Below are 19,029 nucleotides of genomic sequence, written 5' to 3'. Positions count from 1 at the left end.
AGCCAGAACCTCCTCCTTACGCCAGGCCCTCCCTGCACAGCACCTTCACTCCTGTTTGCCTCCTCAGTTGGCCCCATCAGGAGTCGACCCTGGGGGGTTTTACAGAGAGCTAGATGTGCATGCATGATCTGACAGGGAAAAAGCATAAATAGGTATTAAAAATTAAGTATGAATATTGTTTTAATTAATAACAGAATCGTCACACTGGATTTATGTCACTTTTTCACTCAGCATTCAAAGGACTCACAGGTGAGCATAAGCAACATAAACTATTCACTGCTGCTCTGAAGCAATACCACATAGCAGTAGTATTCATTATGAAATAATGTAGGATATTATAATTTTTAGGATCATGCTGCCCAAGCCGTTTTGACAGCAGGACAGCAGGCCCATAACCCATAGAGGCGGATAAAAAGTCCATCGTTTTCGACATTCAAAAATGTAACACATTTATTGATGACACTAAACAACACATATTGGTGTAATCGTGTTACAACACAAAGTACATTTAGCATTTTTCCTTCTTTTTTTGCCGGGGATAGACTAAATCAAATATGAAGCCCCCATTTGCGGTGATTCATAGAATTATTGTCATTCTAGTTCTCGCAATAAAAATGTTACGCTAACTTCAACTAGATAAACCTGGAATCTGACACACACTGAGCCATTGCAAAGTAAAATATATATAGGATTCCAAAGACTCCAAAGAGTCACCGATGAAATGATCCTAGATTGTTCAAAAGTAAGCCACCAGCGCGCGATGTGATTGGACCACCTGGAAATGACGTGCGCACCGACTGGCTGGTAGGGGCTTACTTTGCTCTAACATTGGAATGCTGTAGCGTTAACATGCGAGAGGTAGCGGGATCGATGCCCGCATTCTCCAGCTTTTCGGGGTTTTTTTATCTTTATGTTTCCGTTTAACTGAATTTAGATTGGTATTCGTTGTTTTTTTTATCCGGAATTGTTAAAAAAAATACTTTACAGCTAGTTGTGTAGTTTTGCTGTGGAACCTAACGTCAATCACATTCCCACGTTGGTAGGGAGAAGAACATAGAGAACATTTGTCAGTGCTAAATACTCAGTGACTAATTTCTTGCACTTTTCATTAATTAAAATTAGTCAAAGTAGTGGCACTACTTTACACTCGTCAGTAATTTCTTCAAATCAACATAAACTCGTCGAGACACACGTCATGAGTCTGACGGAAACAACTAACATCAGTGTTTCCGTTGTTCATTGTGGGGGATTAGCTCAAATGGTAGAGCGCTCGCTTAGCATGCGAGAGGTAGCGGGATCGATGCCCGCATCCTCCAGTTTTTCGGGTTTTTGTTTTTTAAAATTCCGTTCAGCTGCATTTAGATTGTTACTCGGTTTCTTTAATCCGGAAGTGTTAAAAAAATACTTAACAGATAGCTGTGTAGTTTTGTTGTGGAACCTAACGTCAATCACATTCCCACATTGGTAGGGAGAACAACATAACATTTGTCGGTGGTAAGGGATCGATGCCCGCATCCTCCAAGTTTTTAAACTTATGATAGGTTTTTTGCTTCCCTAGGTTCAACTGAAGTTATGGGTTTTTTTGTTTTTAATTTTCCATTCAACTGCATTTAGATTTTTATTCAATGTTTTGTTAAATTCAGACCTGTTAAAAATCACTTAACAGCTAACTAATTTCTTTTATGACTGAAAATGTATCAAAGTAGTATTTACACTCGACAGTAATCCCAACAAAACAACATGAAATCAATAACCGGGTCATGGTTATGACAGAAAAATCTGACATCAGTGTATCCGCAGTGCATCATGGGGGATTAGCTCAAATGGTAGAGCGCTCGCTTAGCATGCGAGAGGTAGCGGGATCGATGCCCGCATCCTCCAAGCTTTTTAACTTTTGATAGGTTTTTTGCTTGTCTAGGTTCAACTGAAGTTATGGGCTTTTTGTTTTTAATTTCCCATTCAACTGCATTTAGATTGTTATTCGTTGTTTTGTTAAATTCGGGCCTGTTAAAAATCACTTAACCGCTGGCTTTCCTGTGGAACCTAACGTCAATCACATTCCCACATTGATAGGGAGAATACGAAGCTTCCAGAGAACAACATAGGTTGGTCATAAATACTCAGTGACTAATTTCTTTGACTTCTTATCATTGAAAATGTATCAAAGTAGCACTCTACACTTGACACTAATCCCTACAAAACAACATGAAATCAATAAACACGTCATGGTATGACGGAAAAAACTGACATCAGTGTTCTCGTCGGGCATCACGGGGGATTAGCTCAAATGGTAGAGCGCTCGCTTAGCATGCGAGAGGTAGCGGGATCGATGCCCGCATCCTCCAAGCTTTTTAACTTATGATGTGTTATTTGCTTGCCTAGGTTCAACTTAAGTTATGCGCTTTACCTGTAATCAAACAATGCACAACAGAATATTAAAGGTAATACGAGTGAAAAACATAAGATTAGACGATCCCGCTACTATGCTAAGCGGGCGCTCTACTGTTTGAGCTAATCCCCCATAATGCTCTGCGGAAACACTGATGTTAGTTGTTTCCGTCAGACTCATGACGCGTGTATCGACGAGTTTATGTTGATTTGAAGGAATTACTAACGAGTGTAGAGTAGTGCCACTACTTTGACTAATTTTAATTACTGAAAATTCCAAGAAATTAGTCACTGAGTATTTAGCACAGACAAATGTTCTCTATGTTCTTCTCCCAGCGAGCGATCTACCATTTCAGCTAATCCCCCATAATAAATTAAAAAACTTGGAGGATGCGGGCATCGATCCCGCTACCTCTCGCATGCTAAGCGAGCGCTCTACCATTTGAGCTAATCCCCCTTGATGCTCGGAAAGAACACTGATGTCAGTTTTTTCCCGTCATACCATGACGTGTTTATTGATTTCATGTTGTTTTGTTGGGATTACTGTCGAGTGTAGAATACTGCTTTGATACATTTTCAGTCATAAAAGGTCAAAGAAATTAGTTAGCTGTTAAGTGATTTTTAACAGGTCCGAATTTAACAAAACAACGAATAACAATCTAAATGCTGTTGAATGGGAAATTAAAAACAAAAAGCCCATAACTTCAGTTGAACCTAGACAAGCAAAAAACCTATCATAAGTTTAAAAACTTGGAGGATGCGGGCATCGATCCCGCTACCTCTCGCATGCTAAGCGAGCGCTCTACCATTTGAGCTAATCCCCCATGATGCACTGCGGATACACAGATGTCAGATTTTTCTGTCATAACCATGACCCGTTTATTGATTTCATGTTGTTTTGTTGGGATTACTGTCGAGTATAGAGTACTACTTTGACACATTTTCAATCGTAAAAAGTCAAAGAAATTAGTCACTGAGTATTTATGACCAACCTGTGTTGTTCTCTGGAAGCTTCGTATTCTCCCTACCAATGTGGGAATGTGACTGACGTTAGGTTCCACAGGAAAGCCAGCGGTTAAGTGATTTTTAACGGGTCTGAATTTAACAAAACAATGAATAACAATCTAAATGCAATCGAATGGAAAATTAAAAACAAAAAAGCCCATAACTCCAGTTGAACCTCGACAAGCAAAAACCTATAAGTTAAAAAGCTTGGAGGATGCGGGCATCGATCCCGCTACCTCTCGCATGCTAAGCGAGCGCTCTACCATTTGAGCTAATCCCCCATGATGCGCTGCAGAAATACTGATGTTCATTGTTTCCGTCATACGTATGACGAGTGTGTTGAGTTCATGTTTTGTTGGGATTACTGTCGAGTGTAGAATACTACTTTGATAAATTTACCGACGTAATGATCCAAGCTCTTCGTCGTCGACGGAGTTAAAATGTCCAGAAGGTAGAAGATGATTCGTCCAAAGTAAGCCATCAGCTCGGGATGTGATTGGCCCACTGGGACATTAAGCGCGCACCGATTGGCTGCTTGTGGTTTACTTTGGTATAGTCTTGTTATGCAGTAGTCGCAAGCGAGAGGTAGCGGGATCGATGCTCGCATCCTCCGATTTTATGTCTTTCACTCGTATTACCTTTAATATTTTGTTGTGCATTTGAGCTACCCCCCCCCGTTGAAAATATCAAATAACTGTAACGGAACCACAACAATAGTGGACTGTTTGAAGTGTTCACATTTGCGTAAATATGGTGACACATTTTGAATTTCACATGGTTCGTTTCAAAGAGCAAAGAAATGTCTTAGATTTTATGCTAAACATTACAAAATAAAACACACATCCTTCAAGCCGGATTCGAACCAGCGACCTAAGAATTACCTCCTACAGTCCTCCGCTCTACCAACTGAGCTACAGAAGGTGTCTTAGTATGATGCCAACTTTCGCAGCACAGCACTGATATCGATGAATGTGAATATCTTTCAAGAATGATAAAAGCCTTAAATATGAGCTATTGAATTCATTAGACACATTCAGTTTTAAGTCTTTATTACAAAGGATTTCCATCACAAATTAAGACACTGGTTGCTACCGTATTCATCCAATCTGCTGTACAAACAACTGTCAGTGAATGAACCGGGCTGAAATGTTGCCATGTTTCATATAAAACAGGGATGTTGGTACAGAAATAGTGATCCCAAGACAGGAAGCCCGTTGAAGCTACACAGGTACAAATTAAGAATGTTTACACAGTACTTCTCTTAGCCTAGAATTTGAATTAAAACAAACAAGAGTTTTAAAAAAAGTAAAGATATTTTCGACAGATGTGGGCTGCTTCTGTTTGTTAATGTCAACTTTATTGGAGGAATAAATAAATCTGCAACTGTAAAAATATTTCACATTTCCATTGACGAAAGCTGACTAGATGAAGTGGTCCTCAGGAATTTAACTGAATTATTCATCATTTATTCTCATTTCATTATAGCATGCTTTATTCCATCTTTAAATAACAAAGGGTGTCTAAATCTACAAACCTGCATTTTTCTATTTTTGTATAAATTAAATGTGATATTGAGGGTAAAATTAGCTGAAACTTGCAGTAGAAAAAGGAGAGAAAAACTACAACCTCCACATCCAGCAGTGACAAAAAGATTGGTAGAAACATCAATACAACAGCAAATTGATTTATAAAACGTAGCCAGAAATCAAGACAAGAAAAGTCTTTCTGAAAGAAGAGCTAGTTTCTGTCCGACAGCGACGATCATGGCTTATAAGAGGAGCCCCAAAGTGTGTGTGTGTGTACAGCATCTACATATATATACACACACAGTGTGTTTATATTGCATTTTTAAAATCAGTCCGATTGCGTTGCGTTATCCCGCTCGTGTCAGCAGCTCCTGCGCCCAGGTTTTGATGGCCGACGTCGTGTGTTGGAGCAGCTGCCATGTTGAGTTTGTGAAGTGCAGCGCGTGACTCTGGAGACAAGACACCGACACTTCCCCACTGCAAGGACAAATCCAGCGTTCAAACAAACACAAATATGTGAGCCGTTTAAAACAGAAAAGAGAACTGCTTGTTTGACAAGATTAACAACTATTTTTCCTTTTTTGGACTGTCGATGTCTTTTTTTTATACACTGTGTCTATCAGCAATACTTGTATTTGCAGCTGTTTTCTTTTTATATACTGCAAATGTTTAAATACACAAATGCTCATGCACATTTGGTACATAAAAAAAAGAATTAAAAAAAATAAGATCGTATTCAAATTAATATTTACAACGGACTATTAGGACCACTCTAAGAACATCTAAAATATATATATATAATTACCGTATTTTACGGACTATGAGGAGCACTTAAAAGCCTTTAATTTGATCAAAAAACGACAGAGCACTTTATATATTGTTCTGGAGTAAAACAGCGCCCTCTAGTGAATTAATTTGGATTAATTCTGGTTTTGCTTGCTGATGTCAATGGATTTTGTATGGTACAGCTCTATCAAAATGTTTTAGTTACATTACAGCTAACATAGTCAGGAGCATCATGGAGTAATACGTACTCTGCTTTGACTGACTGACTTATCTAACTGTTTTGTTTTGCTTAATGCATCTTGTAGTCCGGTGTGCTTTATATATGAAAAAAGATAAAAAATAGACCATTAATTGGATTAGTGCAGGACATACGGTACTAGAATGAAGAGTCATAAAATTGCGAGAATAAAGTCAAACTATTCTAAGAATAAAGTCATATTTATTCTAAAAAAATAAATATAACCATTACAAGAATAAAATAAATTATGAGAAGTCATAAAATTATGAATTTATTCTCAAAATATGACTAATCACGTATCATTTTGACTTTCTTGTAACATGACTTAAATTCTGACTTTATTCTCATTTTATTTTTTCATTATTATTATGGCCTTAATACTTCATCGTACATATTCCTTGGAGGATTTTTGATTTGCAGAGTATAATGTAAATTTATTCTTAATGCAGAGTGTATTATTTAAACTTTTTAAAAATATATATTTTAATACTTCTGTCTTTCTGCCGTTACACCTGAACAATGAAGGGCATTTATTCTAAATAGTGTTCAGTTCTAGTATAAAAATAAACATTTATTGTTAAATAGTTTTTAGAGAGTATTTGCATCATTAACAAGACATATTTTATGATTATGTGTGTCTGTCTCCTATCTTCCAACGTGTTTTAAACTAAAACACATTTTCACAATGTCAGTATTTACCAATTATCTTTATTTTAAGTTATTAAACTCTGCACTCAGGAGTAAAATCCTGCAGTGGAAATAAAATCTGCAGCTCTGGGTACTGACTTGCAGGAATCCTGCAGGTTGGTCCAAGCTTGTTGTAAAACCTCAGATATGTAAGTCAGCGCCGGGAGGACATAGTTCTGGTGGATGAAGAGGAGAAGCTCTTTGAGGTACGCCAACACCTGGAACACGCTGTCGGGAGTGTTGGTGTTCACCTGGAAAACAAAGAGTGCTGCTGCTGACCAACGTAAAGTAAATCGCTATCTTAAGGAGGAGGATCACAAATATGACTTAATCTCAAAATGATGACTTCAGAATTCTGATTCTGTTAAAAATAATTAGGTTTCTGCCAAATATGTGAAAATAATCATGACTGTGTCTGTGAAAGGATTTGTAATCCTGCATGATCCACTCAAGTTACATGATAGATTTGAGTTATAAGGCTAGATTTACCCCCTGGTAAATAAACAATTTAAATTTTAAGATCAAAGGCAACAGTGCTAAGGTCAAAGGCAACAGTGCTAAGATCAAAGGCAACAGTGCTAAGATCAAAGGCAACAGTGCTAAGATCAAAGGCAACAGTGCTAAGATCAAAGGCAACAGTGCTAAGGTCAAAGGCAACAGTGCTAAGATCAAAGGCAACAGTGCTAAGATCAAAGGCAACAGTGCTAAGGTCAAAGGCAACAGTGCTAAGATAAAAGGCAACAGTGCTAAGATAAAAGGCAACAGTGCTAAGATCAAAGGCAACAGTGCTATGATCAGAGGCAACAGTGCTAAGATCAAAGGCAAACGTGCTAAGGTCAAAGGCAAAAGTACTAGGATCAAAGGCAAAAGTGCTCCAATAAAAAAACAAGACGTTATTGTGCCCTCTGCGGGATACTTTCAGGTTGATTGTCGTTCAAACTAGAGAACACATACAGGTCACATATATCTGGACATGTGAATGTCCACACCAAAAATGAAAAATCGGATTTGACAAAAATAAAAAAAAATCAAAATTGGCTCACTTCAATCTGCAGCGTTAACATAGCCTTAAAGTTACGGCTGAAACCACATCAGCTTTTATTGGCGATATCAAAGCCAGAAATCTGAGATTAAAGTCAGAATTCTGAGAAAACAAATTGCGAGAGGAAAAGTAAAAATTGTGTGAGAAAAAGTCAGAATTCTGAGATCAAAGTCACGTTTTTTGTTCCCCCCGTCCCCAGTCCCTAATCCTCTTCTGTACCATCTTACCCAGTCTATAACCAGCGGCGTTGTCTCTCTGACCCATAGGATGAACTGGGAGGCGTTTTCAGAGACGACAATGGCTGCTGCTTTCATTTTCTCTACGCCCTGCTCCATGACCGGCCCCAACACACGCACACACTCAGAGTAGTAGTGAGGAGTGTTTTTCTCCAGCCAGCTGCAAAGAAAGCAACACATTGTGATTTCACACAACACTGTTTAAATATAGCACATCATTGCTACCCGCCTCTGGATCAGAGGGGATTCAAGGGAATTTCAGAAAAAGGTTTCAGCACATGATGAGCGGGAGGTCCGACCTGAAGCCCTGCTTTGTGTAGACGGTTATTTTGCTCCAGGCCTGTTGGGAAACGGCTGCGACTCCAGAGCGGTGCAGATACATGGCCGTGGTGGAATCTGAAACAGAACCGCAGCTACAGCAACGGGCCTCACACAAACTATGGAGCTTCAGATGAAAACAAAAACTCTGCACTCATTCAGACCTGCGACTGAGCCGTGAGACCGGACGTCATGGACGACAAAGCCGGCAGCAAACACAAGCAGAACCATGAGCAGTTTGGACCAGGGGAACCCGTGGCCACGCATCTTCACCTGGATGTTCTGGAAACAAAACAATTGGTAGTAGCAGCCTTAACAATTATTTGTTTTTCACTGAATTTTTAAAGTTTCCATTACAAATGGATGGAAACATAACTAATGTCTGATATTTTGAAATAGGAATAATTGTTACATTTCAGTGCATGTAAATTTAGTTCGTGTTATACACGTTTGAACTTATATTTTTGTATACATGTGACAGAATTCAAATAATTTAATAATCTCATATTTTCATCTCACCTGGCACAAACTATTGCACTCCTGAAGGTCTTGAGACTCATTTGTGTCTCTCATTTCATCGTTGGTCACTCTAAAGGACTGGATTGTTTCTTCAAGGTTCTTCTGCAACTACAAATGAAAAGTAAAGTCAAGAATATTTATTAGCATATAGAAAAATAAATGTTTTATTGATCTGATTAATATTTGTCAGGAAGGTTCACTTGGTTTATGCGCCATCATGATATTAATCAGAAAGTCTCACCTTTGGCGGCAGCGTATTCCAAGACTTCAGTAAGTGGTTCAGCAGCAAACTGGAGACGGAAAAAAGGGAAAATTTAAATGTAGGACAAATCCAGACACATTCAGTTTGAGTTCAACTTAAACTTTTATTTTCACCTGGATTGGGGTAAATGCTTCGTGTAGAGCTGCCTCCACACTCCAAGGCTCTGAACGTCCACACACAAGCACTCAGTCATACTGCTGAGCAGCTGGAGGAGACAACATGAAGCAGGGAAAAAAAGCGTTTCAGTCAACGTAAAACCTAGAGCAGCAAAACTGGTCAGTTTTTAGGAAGAGTTGTTAATTAATTTCAAATTAGAAGCACATTTCATGTCAAAATGTAATATTTTTCCACTTATTTTTAAATATTATTAAGGACTAATTGATAAAAGAATGGAGAAATAAATATATAGAAAAAATATTTTTCTTTTGGCTGAAACGATTAATCATGATTAATCGATTATTGGAATAATCACCAACTAACGTAGTCATCGATTAATTATTAACTGGAGCGTACAAGCTAAAAGAAAAGGCCATTTGCTGTAACACATTCAGTAATTAGGCCAAAACTGTAAAATATATATATTTTGTAATAAAACTAAACTTTGTAAATATGTTCACATCGTTTAGATTCAATGTGGTTCAAATTCTGTGAAAAAAAGTCTATCAACTTTTTCTATCCAATTATTAATCAGTTAATCAAAAAACTAATTTGCCCTACACACTATTGAAGATATCAAGTAGTGATTTATTTATATTTTTCAATGTATTTCTAAATTGTATCAAAACTAAAAAATCTGCACAACATGGCAATTAATTGTCAAAAATAAATAGATTAATTGATAACTAGAAAATTAATCATTTATCATAATAGAATAAAAAATATTGTGACTCCATATTAAAATCTAAAAGTCTGACACATTATCCAGAGGAATTAGGCTTTTAACAAGCAGCTCCAAACATTTGGAAAAGTTATTCTGCTACAACTTCTGTGAGGACTTTCCTCTCGACTTATTTCTTGATATCAACGTTAATTATTTGCTTCTCCTTTCAGCAGCCTCACCTCCCTCTTCATGTCGTCCGGACAATGCGGCGTGGCTCTGGACAGGAAAGATGGCAGGTAGGTGTGCAACGTGCTCTCCGGTTTGGCTCCAAACGCCAGGACTTTAAGTCGAGGATACAAACGCCTCAGCTGCTCCTGCAAGCTGTTGGAGGAATTAGTTATCAATGCCTTTATTTTCACAGAAAAAACATTTACTATGTTATGTAAGAAGTTATTTTACTTCAGTAATTGAATTCAGATTAATTACATCCATTTTGTTGTTTTCAACCCTTTATTTCTGTTAATTACGATGATTTTCTGCTTACAGCTGATGAAAACAACAAGACTAAAATATTACATCAAAAGTTAGGGCTGCAACTAATGATTATTTTAGTAATCGATTAATCGGAATACTAATTAAAAGGTTAATTTTCATTTAACCTTTAAAGCTATAGCAGAAATACCATAAAATTAAAAGATGCAAATAAATAATTAAATTCATTTTTAGATGAGAAAATAGTTCTTGAAATGCAATAATATATCATTCCTTTAGTCAAATTAAACCTAAATCTAAAACGTGGCCACTTGAGGAGTTTCGGCTAAAACATAATTACAGACAAAAGGTGTTTTTTTCTTAAATATTAAATATCTATACATTTTTAACAGTTTTGACTTAACGGCTCTAAATATGTTGTTTCTTGACAATTAATCGGTTACTAAATTTGTTGATGATTATTTCAAAAGTCGATAAATCACGATTAACTGTTTAAACCCCAATGATATTATGCTCTTAAATGCTGTTAGTTAAAGTACTTTTAGGACAAAAAGCCTTGTTGGAACACATTTATTAATATCCTGAACTGTAGTCACATTGCAGGTCACAAAGTTTGCATAGGGAAATGAAAGAAGCTTTCAAAGACCAGCTTTGTTTTATTAGCTTGTACTTACCTGGGTGACAGGGCGTTTTTGGGCATGAAGGCAAAATCAAGCAGAGGAAAAAACTCTTTAGGACCCATGATGCCAAATCCTTTTGTCAGGTTTGTATGAAGTCTGGAAAAAAATATAAAACAAACAAAAGAAATGTGAAGATCACCAATTCAAAGTAGGCAGCCCATGATTCCTAACAGTATATATTCACTTAATTTTCGAGCCGCGGGCAAAAGATGTGAACATCTGTGAATAAATAGTTTTTTGGTTTTACTAAAGGATTTTGATCTGGCAAACTTACAAGAGAAGTCTTTCTAGATAGGCGATGGCATATGCGGACAAGGACTTCGTCCCCAGAACAGGAAGCATGATACCGAGCCACACTGCAACGCAAAACAGAGAAACATGACTCACTTAATGGGAGCTTTCTGAAATAGATGCGTCAGCCTGTTGTTCTTTATTAAATCAACGACCACAAATACTGGCCTGTCATAAAGTAAGTTAACTGTTTTAGAACATCTGGTGCATTACTGGTGTAAAATGTAAAAATAAATCAACACATTAATGTGATTTTGTGATGTTTCAAATGAAGTAAAAGATAAAGATAAGCAACCCTAAATCAGACGAGTCTTTCCTCTCCTTCAGAGAAAAATAGTCTTCAAATAATAACATTTTTCCTGATTATATAACAATCTCATAACGCTCTTCGTAGGAGTGTTGACAATCTGCAGACTCTCAGTCTCAATAAAAACTCTGATTTTTTTCTCAGGATTATTGGCATATACCTAAGAATGTTTGGACATTTATTTGGATTGTGACATAGACACAGAATTAGTTATAATTCTGGGAAAGAAAAGTCAAAATTTTGAGGAAAAGAATCAAAATTCTGAGTTGAAATTCATAGCTATACTTAATATTTTTTGGTGAACCTACTCCTCTTACGTAGTCATAATGTGTTGCTGCTAATGTCACTGTTAGTCCAGTGAACTCCAACCCAAAATATTTGCAATCGCATCTTGTGAAAGTGAGAAAAAAAGCAACGCAGCCAATAACTCATTTATTTCTCAATATTTCCACATACCGGGAAAAGACTTAATTTATTGAACTTTTCCACTTTTTATCATGTTACAACTTTAAGATATTTGGATTTTAGTTGACAGAAACATCACAACATATATTAATATTCTTGCTTTTTATTCATGTCCATTCAGGAATCATGCTCTACTTTGTGTTATTTTATCACTGAGGAACAAACACTGAAGTTTGTGGTTGAAACTTAAAAAATGTGAAAGAAGAGTGTGAATATTTTTGAAGGCATAAATGTTAGAAGACATTTAAAAGTTAGATTTGTACCTCGTAAGCCCTGGCTGAGATCATAGAAACCAGCTTGACCCAAAGCCCACATGATGGTCAAACATTTCGCCGGACGATTCTGGACTGATCGTAACAACTCCAAATACTGGGGAGAAAATAACACGTTACAAAACACAAACTTACAAAATATCGCACATAAACACAAAGCAGAAGCAAAAAGTCATGCAACTTATACACTGAAAGTATCACTGGGCAACAAATTGATGTTATTGATTTGATAAAGATCAACTTTTTGGAAAATCTTTTTTTTTTCACCGTAGTTCAGAATGATGTCGGCACATCTGGGGCGGCCATTTTGTTTGACAAACATTTTTTCACAGCTTCTGTTTATTTGGACTTTGAATTCAGATAAATTCTAAAACAAAATATTATGACAATTAATATTGCAGCTACAATTTTTTCTAATTTTTTTTTTACAAAAAATAAGTGGTAATGCTACAAGAATCCAGTTATAATATCAACAGAATAAATTTGTAATAATGGAAGAATGAAGCAGTAATTTTATGAAAACTCCAACACAAAGAAAATAACAAAACATTAATTATCCAAGCTTTTTCCTCCTTAAAAAGACCTTTTTCTTATCATTTTAAGACATTGTTCTAGTAAAATTGTGGTTTTATTCATCTTATACTACGACTGTATTCTTGTAATGAAAGAAAAATGATTAAATTCTGTGCCTAATACTCCGTCGTCCAACTCGGAGACTGAAATAAAAAGCTACTTTTAAAAAATATCGTCTGTCAATTGTAATTTCTTTTTTAGAAAATATGTTTTTTAAATTGTATGAAAAACCTTGTGGATTTTATTTTAAAGCCGTTCCAACTGAACGCGACGCTCACCTCTGATAATTTCTGCGTGGCGATTTTGGGTTTGTCCTGCAAAACCGCCTGAATGCAAAGCCTGTACCCATGAAGAGGTTCCCCTGAAAACAAGAAAACTCCTGAGTCACTTTAAATATCCGCTACCCAAAAAGTTTCTCCTCACACGTCTGAAAATCTTTAGAAAATAACAAACTGTTTACCTGGCTGTTTGTCCAGCTCCCTGAGCATTGTGTAAACACAGTAGTCAAAGAACTCAGGCAGAACGTTGCTGCAGCGTCCGATGAGGCCTTTGATTACGCCCTTCAGCTCTTTTCCTGTAAGGCAGTATGGATAGTCTGGGGCGAAAAGTTAAGAAGAAGAATATAAATAAACAGGGTTTCCAACAGTAAAATTCAAGGATTTTCAAGGAACGTTTTAAAAACTTTCCAGCACCACTTTGGAGATAAAAACAATACAAATGAATGTGATAATATTCCATATTTTACAACTGGGATGAACTAAAATGCAGCTAAATTGTATGTTTTGAAATGTGTGTCACACACTCCCTATTAGGCCTGTCGCAATAAATCAATAAATCAAAATGAAAAGGTTTATCGTTTTCCTCTTCTCTCTCTTTCTACTAAAACTGGATGATAAAAGTCTTAATTTTGGTGTTTTAATGTCAACTAGCCGAACTTTTAATGTAAACTTTTTCTGAAGGACCATTTTGTTTACAAAGACTTAATAATTAATTTTATTTGTTGTTTTTGTTTGATTTATTTTGGATATTTAAAATGTCTTCCAGCTCCAGTGCTAACCTAGTGGTCAGCAAGGTACTGCATGGAATCGACCGTTTATTTGTCGTGACGTCAGCTCACAGTGCGACGCTACAGCTAGCTTACCTGATTGTGGTTACAAATAATAACGGATAAATGGCTTAAAACCGGGTCACTCAAAAAGAAAAGCTGAAGATACCGGTGGAAAGAAAACAACTCCAGGATTACTTACAAGATCAGGGGAAGATTGGTCATACCTGCTCAGAGTTTTGAGCAGAATCAAATCGTTCATTCACGAACGATTTGATTCTTTTGAACGGCTCTATGCCGTGAACGGTAGGACTCCAGTTGGTGAGAACTGTTCTTTGTTTTTTTATTGTTATTTTTAATTAATTAAAAATGGTTAAGTTAAACTAATTAAAAACAATAGATGAATTAATGGGTGTATATAATTATTGGTGCAGAAGAGGATTTTTGTTTCTGCCAAAGCAAATTTTTCTTTAATTATGCTTCTAAATTACAGATAAAACTAAACATTATTAATTCACACAACACTTGGTAGCAAAGAACAACTTCCTTTTTGATTTCCATGTGTTTGACATGATTAGAAAGCTTAGAAACCACAGATTTTACAACATATAAATAACTCAAAATGCCCTGTGTAGAATTGTCCATGACAATTTCAGGTTGTATATAATAAGATGTTGGGTTAATGAAGGCCAGTTTAAGGTCAGCTGGTCCATGTTCGTCAGATGGGTTAAGTTATATATCAGCCTGATAAAGTTTGAGAAACCCTGCTGTAAAATGTTAACTCTCATTGTGAGCGTGCAGACAGCGTGCGTTTCGCTGACCGTGAGCGTAGCTGCAGAGTGTGGGCTCGTTGTCCGGCGCAGTTAGCTTCAGGTTCAGGTATCCTGCCAGGTCTTTGACCCAGACCGACGGGTTTTCTGGGAACAGCGCCTGACTGCGAGCCAGCTGCTGCTTCAGATCCCCGATATCCAGCTGAAATTAAACACCAAACAAGGCCGCCTTTGAAAAAGCAGCTCATCAAGTGACGCTCTGCGGTAAAAACATCTCAATGCAGCTTTGTTTAAATCGTTTTAAATCCAGTAAATTAGTTTAAAATCTGGATCTGATTTCTCTTAAGCTCTTAAATCGAATGATAAAAATGTGTTTACTTACAGCTTTGAAGGCTTGATCCAGCGTTTTGTAAGTTGTCGGTGTGTTTGCGCTGCTGGGTTGGGATTTCTTGGATGGTTTACTGGATGAGGGCTTCTTGCTCTGAGGCTCAGCTGGCGGTGGAACCTGCTCCTTGTTCTTCTTCTTCCCCATCTTCTCAAAAGCCTCGAACAGCGTCTCCGACATTTTCACCGGTGCTGAGGGGAAACAAACCAGCAGTGGTAAGACGACTGCAGATAAACGCAGAGCGTCTCAGAGAATATCTCTCTCTCTTTTTTCTCAGGAATGTCAAATCACTGATTCTGGTTTTTCCTCCCATCCTCCCTCCCTTCATGGTTTACGCAACAGGCTGTCGGTATCCAGAAGAAATTTTATCAAAATTTCGCAACTGAATTTACAAAAACAAAATAAGTTGTCTGACCTACTCAGATCCACTTATGTCACAGAAACACTGTTCCACCAGTAGAATCGAAATTTACATGCATTTAGAATAGGCATGTATAAAAACGTATTCTTGGAGGGAAAAATTTCAGCTAAAAACGCAAAAATTTATATTAATCTCAGAAAAAACAAGGACATTTTTGAGTTGGGAAAAGTAAAACATTTGCTCGAAAAAACTAAAATTTTGAGATTGATCTCAGACATTTTCTACAAAAAAAAAAAAAAATTCTGAATTTGAAGAGTCAAAAATTAGCTAGAAAAAAATTAATTTTTAGAAATCAGAAATTTTCTAGGGAATGTTTTGAAATGTTCCTCTTAGACACATCTGACCAGTTTAAGAAAGTTACACACAAAAAATCTCTAAAAGATTGTCAGTTTTGGCACTTAGCATATAAAAATATTTTTGCTAATTTTAACTGACTGAAAATAAGAGGAATTTGATCTGATTTAACTTAAGACCGCAAGAAAAAAAATGTGTCTGCGTCTTTTTATTATCTACAAATATCTGGTTTGTAGATAAATTAACATTTGATTAATTTGACTTTTAATCAAATGTTAGATTCCACTTTATTACCAAACTGTGCAGTTTGAATATCAGTAACATTCAAGGACTTCATATAGAAATCAAACACTTTTCAAACATTGAAATTCAAACATTTTCAATTATTTAAAGCACCTGAAAGCTATGGGAAGTGCAAATAATGGCAGCCTTTTGGAAATCAGATTGCAAATGTAAGGTTCTAAATATATATAAAAAAATACAGTTTAAAATGTCAAATCCAATAAATTTTTGTTTTAAAAAATGAGTAGCTGCTCCATTACATCCATGCGAATTAAATGTATTGATTTATTTATATTATAGCTCTTGAAAGAAATTTGTCCTGACAGTTAATTGGGTTCTGACAGCTTAAAGTTTGAAAAAAGAAACAAAAAAACCCCAGATTGCTGCATGTCTAGTAGGAAACGTTGGTGAAATCTAGCTTTAGGTGCAGACGGGACGTGCAGCTTTCATGTAAGAAATCTCATCTGATTGCTCAGTTCTCCGCAAGGTTCTGAAAAATAAATGTGGTATGTGAGTCTATTATTTAACACAAATAGACATAACACATTTACTGAAGGAAGAATATCAACTTCTCCACAAAGATCAGATGCTGTTGGTTTTAGATTCCAATTTCTCTTCAATAAAGGCAGATCGCAAATAAACTAAGGAGAATTTTTTATTAAGCAGCATGATTTATTAGATACACATTATAGAATTATTTGTAGAGGAATTCTGTGTAAATATGCAGACAGATTTAGCAAATAATTATCTTACTGAATACAGTGATAATCTGCTGCTGTTAGGTTTTAATTTAAGATTAATTACTTGTCAACAGAAATGTAAACACAAAGACAAAAAGTGCTTTTAAAGCAAAACGTTAACAGAGCCTCCCTGCTGATGTTGTTTACTGAACAAATGGACTTTGGACGGAATGACTCAGGGATAAAAGTGGAGCATAAACGGATCACAAGGTCAAGATCTTATTACTCATATTCTTAGATACAGAGAGCATCTGCTTGCTGCCTTTTACAATTAAATTAGATCAATACCTTTGCAAAAATATCTAGAATTAATAAGCCTGAATACTCAGAGTAATCATTTCAAAGGTTTATGAAACTCATTTAATAAACCATGAATTCAGAAACATTTAGCGTCAGCTGTGTTGCTTTGCTGATGTGGCAACTTGGCGCTCTCAGTCCAACCAGTAATCCAGCTAAATGCTTTTCAAACTCTGAAAACCTCAGATGGGACACCCACAGTAGTTTACAGCCACTTATTCTGCTTTCTAAAATTTGAGGATGTTAAATAATCAAAATGTGTATTTTGTGACTTTTAAATCATGCAAAAAGATGTTTAGCTAATAAACATGAGGTGAGGTGACAGGTGGGTCCAGATCTCAGGTAAAGACAATAAAATAAAGCAAGAAGTGACCAGGGTAGTTTCCATTTTACTTTGAAATACAGGCTTATTGTTACAGCTGCACAACATCAATAACACATAACTAGTCCTGGATGACAATATAGGTTATGATAAATTTATTTCTTCTCTATCACAGTCTCTCTCTGTCTCTCTGAATCCACCCAAAAGGCCAAATAATCATTTTATGAGATATCATATTTGCAAGGGACGCTATGTATTTAAACTCTGCATTCAGGTATTAAAATTTGGCCAAATATTAGAAAATTAACTTTGCAAGAATACATTTTTATATGTATTTAGTTGTTTAACTGGATTGATACGTTTTATACGTTCCTGTCTGATAAAAACCTGTTTATTTTAGTGAAATATGCAAAGAATAAGACATTGCTCCCAAATGAGGAACAAAAACAAGGACGTGTGACCTCTGCTTTATGTTTGTAAAATTGCCTTGTTTTAAATGTATTTTTTTTGTGTGTGTCTATTTTAATAATAATAATTTTAAAAAATACAGGAATTGAGGATTTAAACTGTCCTTAATGACAGTTTAAGGACAGTTAAAGTTTAAGGACACTTAAAGGGACTTTAAGGACTTTAAGTGTCCTTAAAGGACACTTTAAGTGCCCTTTAAACTTTAAGTGTCCTTAAACTGTCATTAAGGACAGTTTAAATCCTCATTTCCTGTATCAGCTATCCTGTTTCAGCTCGGATAGCTGAAACAGTTGCCTGGAAATAGAAACATTCTATTCAATTTTTAATTACTATATTAAATAAAACAAATCACTTCGGAGTTTAAAACGCAGAAAAGTTAAAGCTTTTCTGCGTTTTCTACAACAGCGGTGAGGTTTCTACTGAGCTGCTAGGATGCTGCTAAATGCTAACGCTAGCTCATTAGCTTCCTACAGGAAAACTCAAGACTGAGAAAGCAGTCACTGGTTAGTTTTTAATTTATGTGTCCGTAGATTTGTGTATATAATATCTTGTCAATTTGAAGGGGAAACATTACCAAAATAATATTAAAAAGGAAGAAACACTGGATGAAGGCTAGCAATTACGGTTAGCTTGCCAAATCAGTTGACAGCTGTGAGACACTCAGCAGCTGTGTCAGTTAACATTGTGGACATTTTTATTTTAAATAAAACACACACAGCTATAGATACAACATCCCTTTGCATAATTTTCATTGGTAAAATGAAAATCCCATAGGAACAGGAGCTAGCTATCAAGGCCAGGCCTTGTTCACTTACGTCTGGACGGTTGGTTAGACTCCCCGAGGGCTTTCCTACTACCCCCGTTTCCGCCGTTAGACTTCCCTCCTCCCGGGTTACTTTTTCTCCCTTTCTTCACGACCTCCCACTTCCCGGCCGAGCCGTTGTTAGAGGCCATGTTTCCAGTCCAGGTGGGTCAGTTATTAGTTCGTGAGGTACCGTGACTTTAATTTCTCTCTTCTTGCTGCTAACGTGTGACTACGATGAAGGGACACTCCGTCAGCTCTGATCAACGGCTTTGCCACGTCTCGTTGACGGCCTG

At 36.5% G+C, this 19,029-nt stretch overlaps 1 protein-coding gene and 7 non-coding genes across 8 annotated transcripts; 3 read left to right on the top strand and 5 right to left on the bottom strand.

Annotated features, from left to right (window-relative positions):
• The first annotated feature begins 1,243 nt into the window (after positions 1-1,243).
• Positions 1,244-1,316, top strand: trnaa-agc (transfer RNA alanine (anticodon AGC)). Its single transcript has one exon. It is a non-coding gene; the product is annotated as a tRNA-Ala (tRNA).
• Positions 1,317-1,808: 492 nt separating this feature from the next.
• On the top strand, positions 1,809-1,881 carry trnaa-agc (transfer RNA alanine (anticodon AGC)). Its single transcript has one exon. It is a non-coding gene; the product is annotated as a tRNA-Ala (tRNA).
• Positions 1,882-2,272: 391 nt separating this feature from the next.
• Positions 2,273-2,345, top strand: trnaa-agc (transfer RNA alanine (anticodon AGC)). The gene has a single exon. It is a non-coding gene; the product is annotated as a tRNA-Ala (tRNA).
• A 427-nt stretch (positions 2,346-2,772) lies between these two features.
• trnaa-agc (transfer RNA alanine (anticodon AGC)) lies at positions 2,773-2,845 on the bottom strand. The gene has a single exon. It is a non-coding gene; the product is annotated as a tRNA-Ala (tRNA).
• Positions 2,846-3,139: 294 nt separating this feature from the next.
• On the bottom strand, positions 3,140-3,212 carry trnaa-agc (transfer RNA alanine (anticodon AGC)). Its single transcript has one exon. It is a non-coding gene; the product is annotated as a tRNA-Ala (tRNA).
• A 389-nt stretch (positions 3,213-3,601) lies between these two features.
• Positions 3,602-3,674, bottom strand: trnaa-agc (transfer RNA alanine (anticodon AGC)). Its single transcript has one exon. It is a non-coding gene; the product is annotated as a tRNA-Ala (tRNA).
• Positions 3,675-4,235: 561 nt separating this feature from the next.
• On the bottom strand, positions 4,236-4,314 carry trnay-gua (transfer RNA tyrosine (anticodon GUA)). The gene is given in 2 exon segments: positions 4,236-4,271; positions 4,278-4,314. It is a non-coding gene; the product is annotated as a tRNA-Tyr (tRNA).
• Positions 4,315-4,425: 111 nt separating this feature from the next.
• tmem214 (transmembrane protein 214) lies at positions 4,426-19,026 on the bottom strand. Its single transcript, XM_032585730.1, has 17 exons — positions 18,747-19,026; positions 15,105-15,298; positions 14,774-14,924; positions 13,368-13,502; positions 13,186-13,268; positions 12,326-12,431; positions 11,274-11,355; positions 10,994-11,095; positions 10,067-10,208; positions 9,121-9,212; positions 8,987-9,035; positions 8,746-8,853; positions 8,391-8,508; positions 8,208-8,304; positions 7,900-8,068; positions 6,730-6,881; positions 4,426-5,396 (listed from the first exon to the last, which is right to left on the bottom strand). The coding sequence occupies exons 1-17, from the start codon at positions 18,883-18,885 to the stop codon at positions 5,267-5,269; spliced, it is 2,049 nt and encodes a 682-aa protein (XP_032441621.1). The 5' UTR covers positions 18,886-19,026; the 3' UTR covers positions 4,426-5,266.
• Positions 19,027-19,029: the final 3 nt, after the last annotated feature.

This window comes from Xiphophorus hellerii, chromosome 15, assembly GCF_003331165.1.
Source record: "Xiphophorus hellerii strain 12219 chromosome 15, Xiphophorus_hellerii-4.1, whole genome shotgun sequence".
Lineage (NCBI taxonomy): Eukaryota > Metazoa > Chordata > Actinopteri > Cyprinodontiformes > Poeciliidae > Xiphophorus > Xiphophorus hellerii.
Note: the sequence above shows the minus strand (reverse complement) of the source record. Positions and strands in the feature narration are given on the sequence as shown.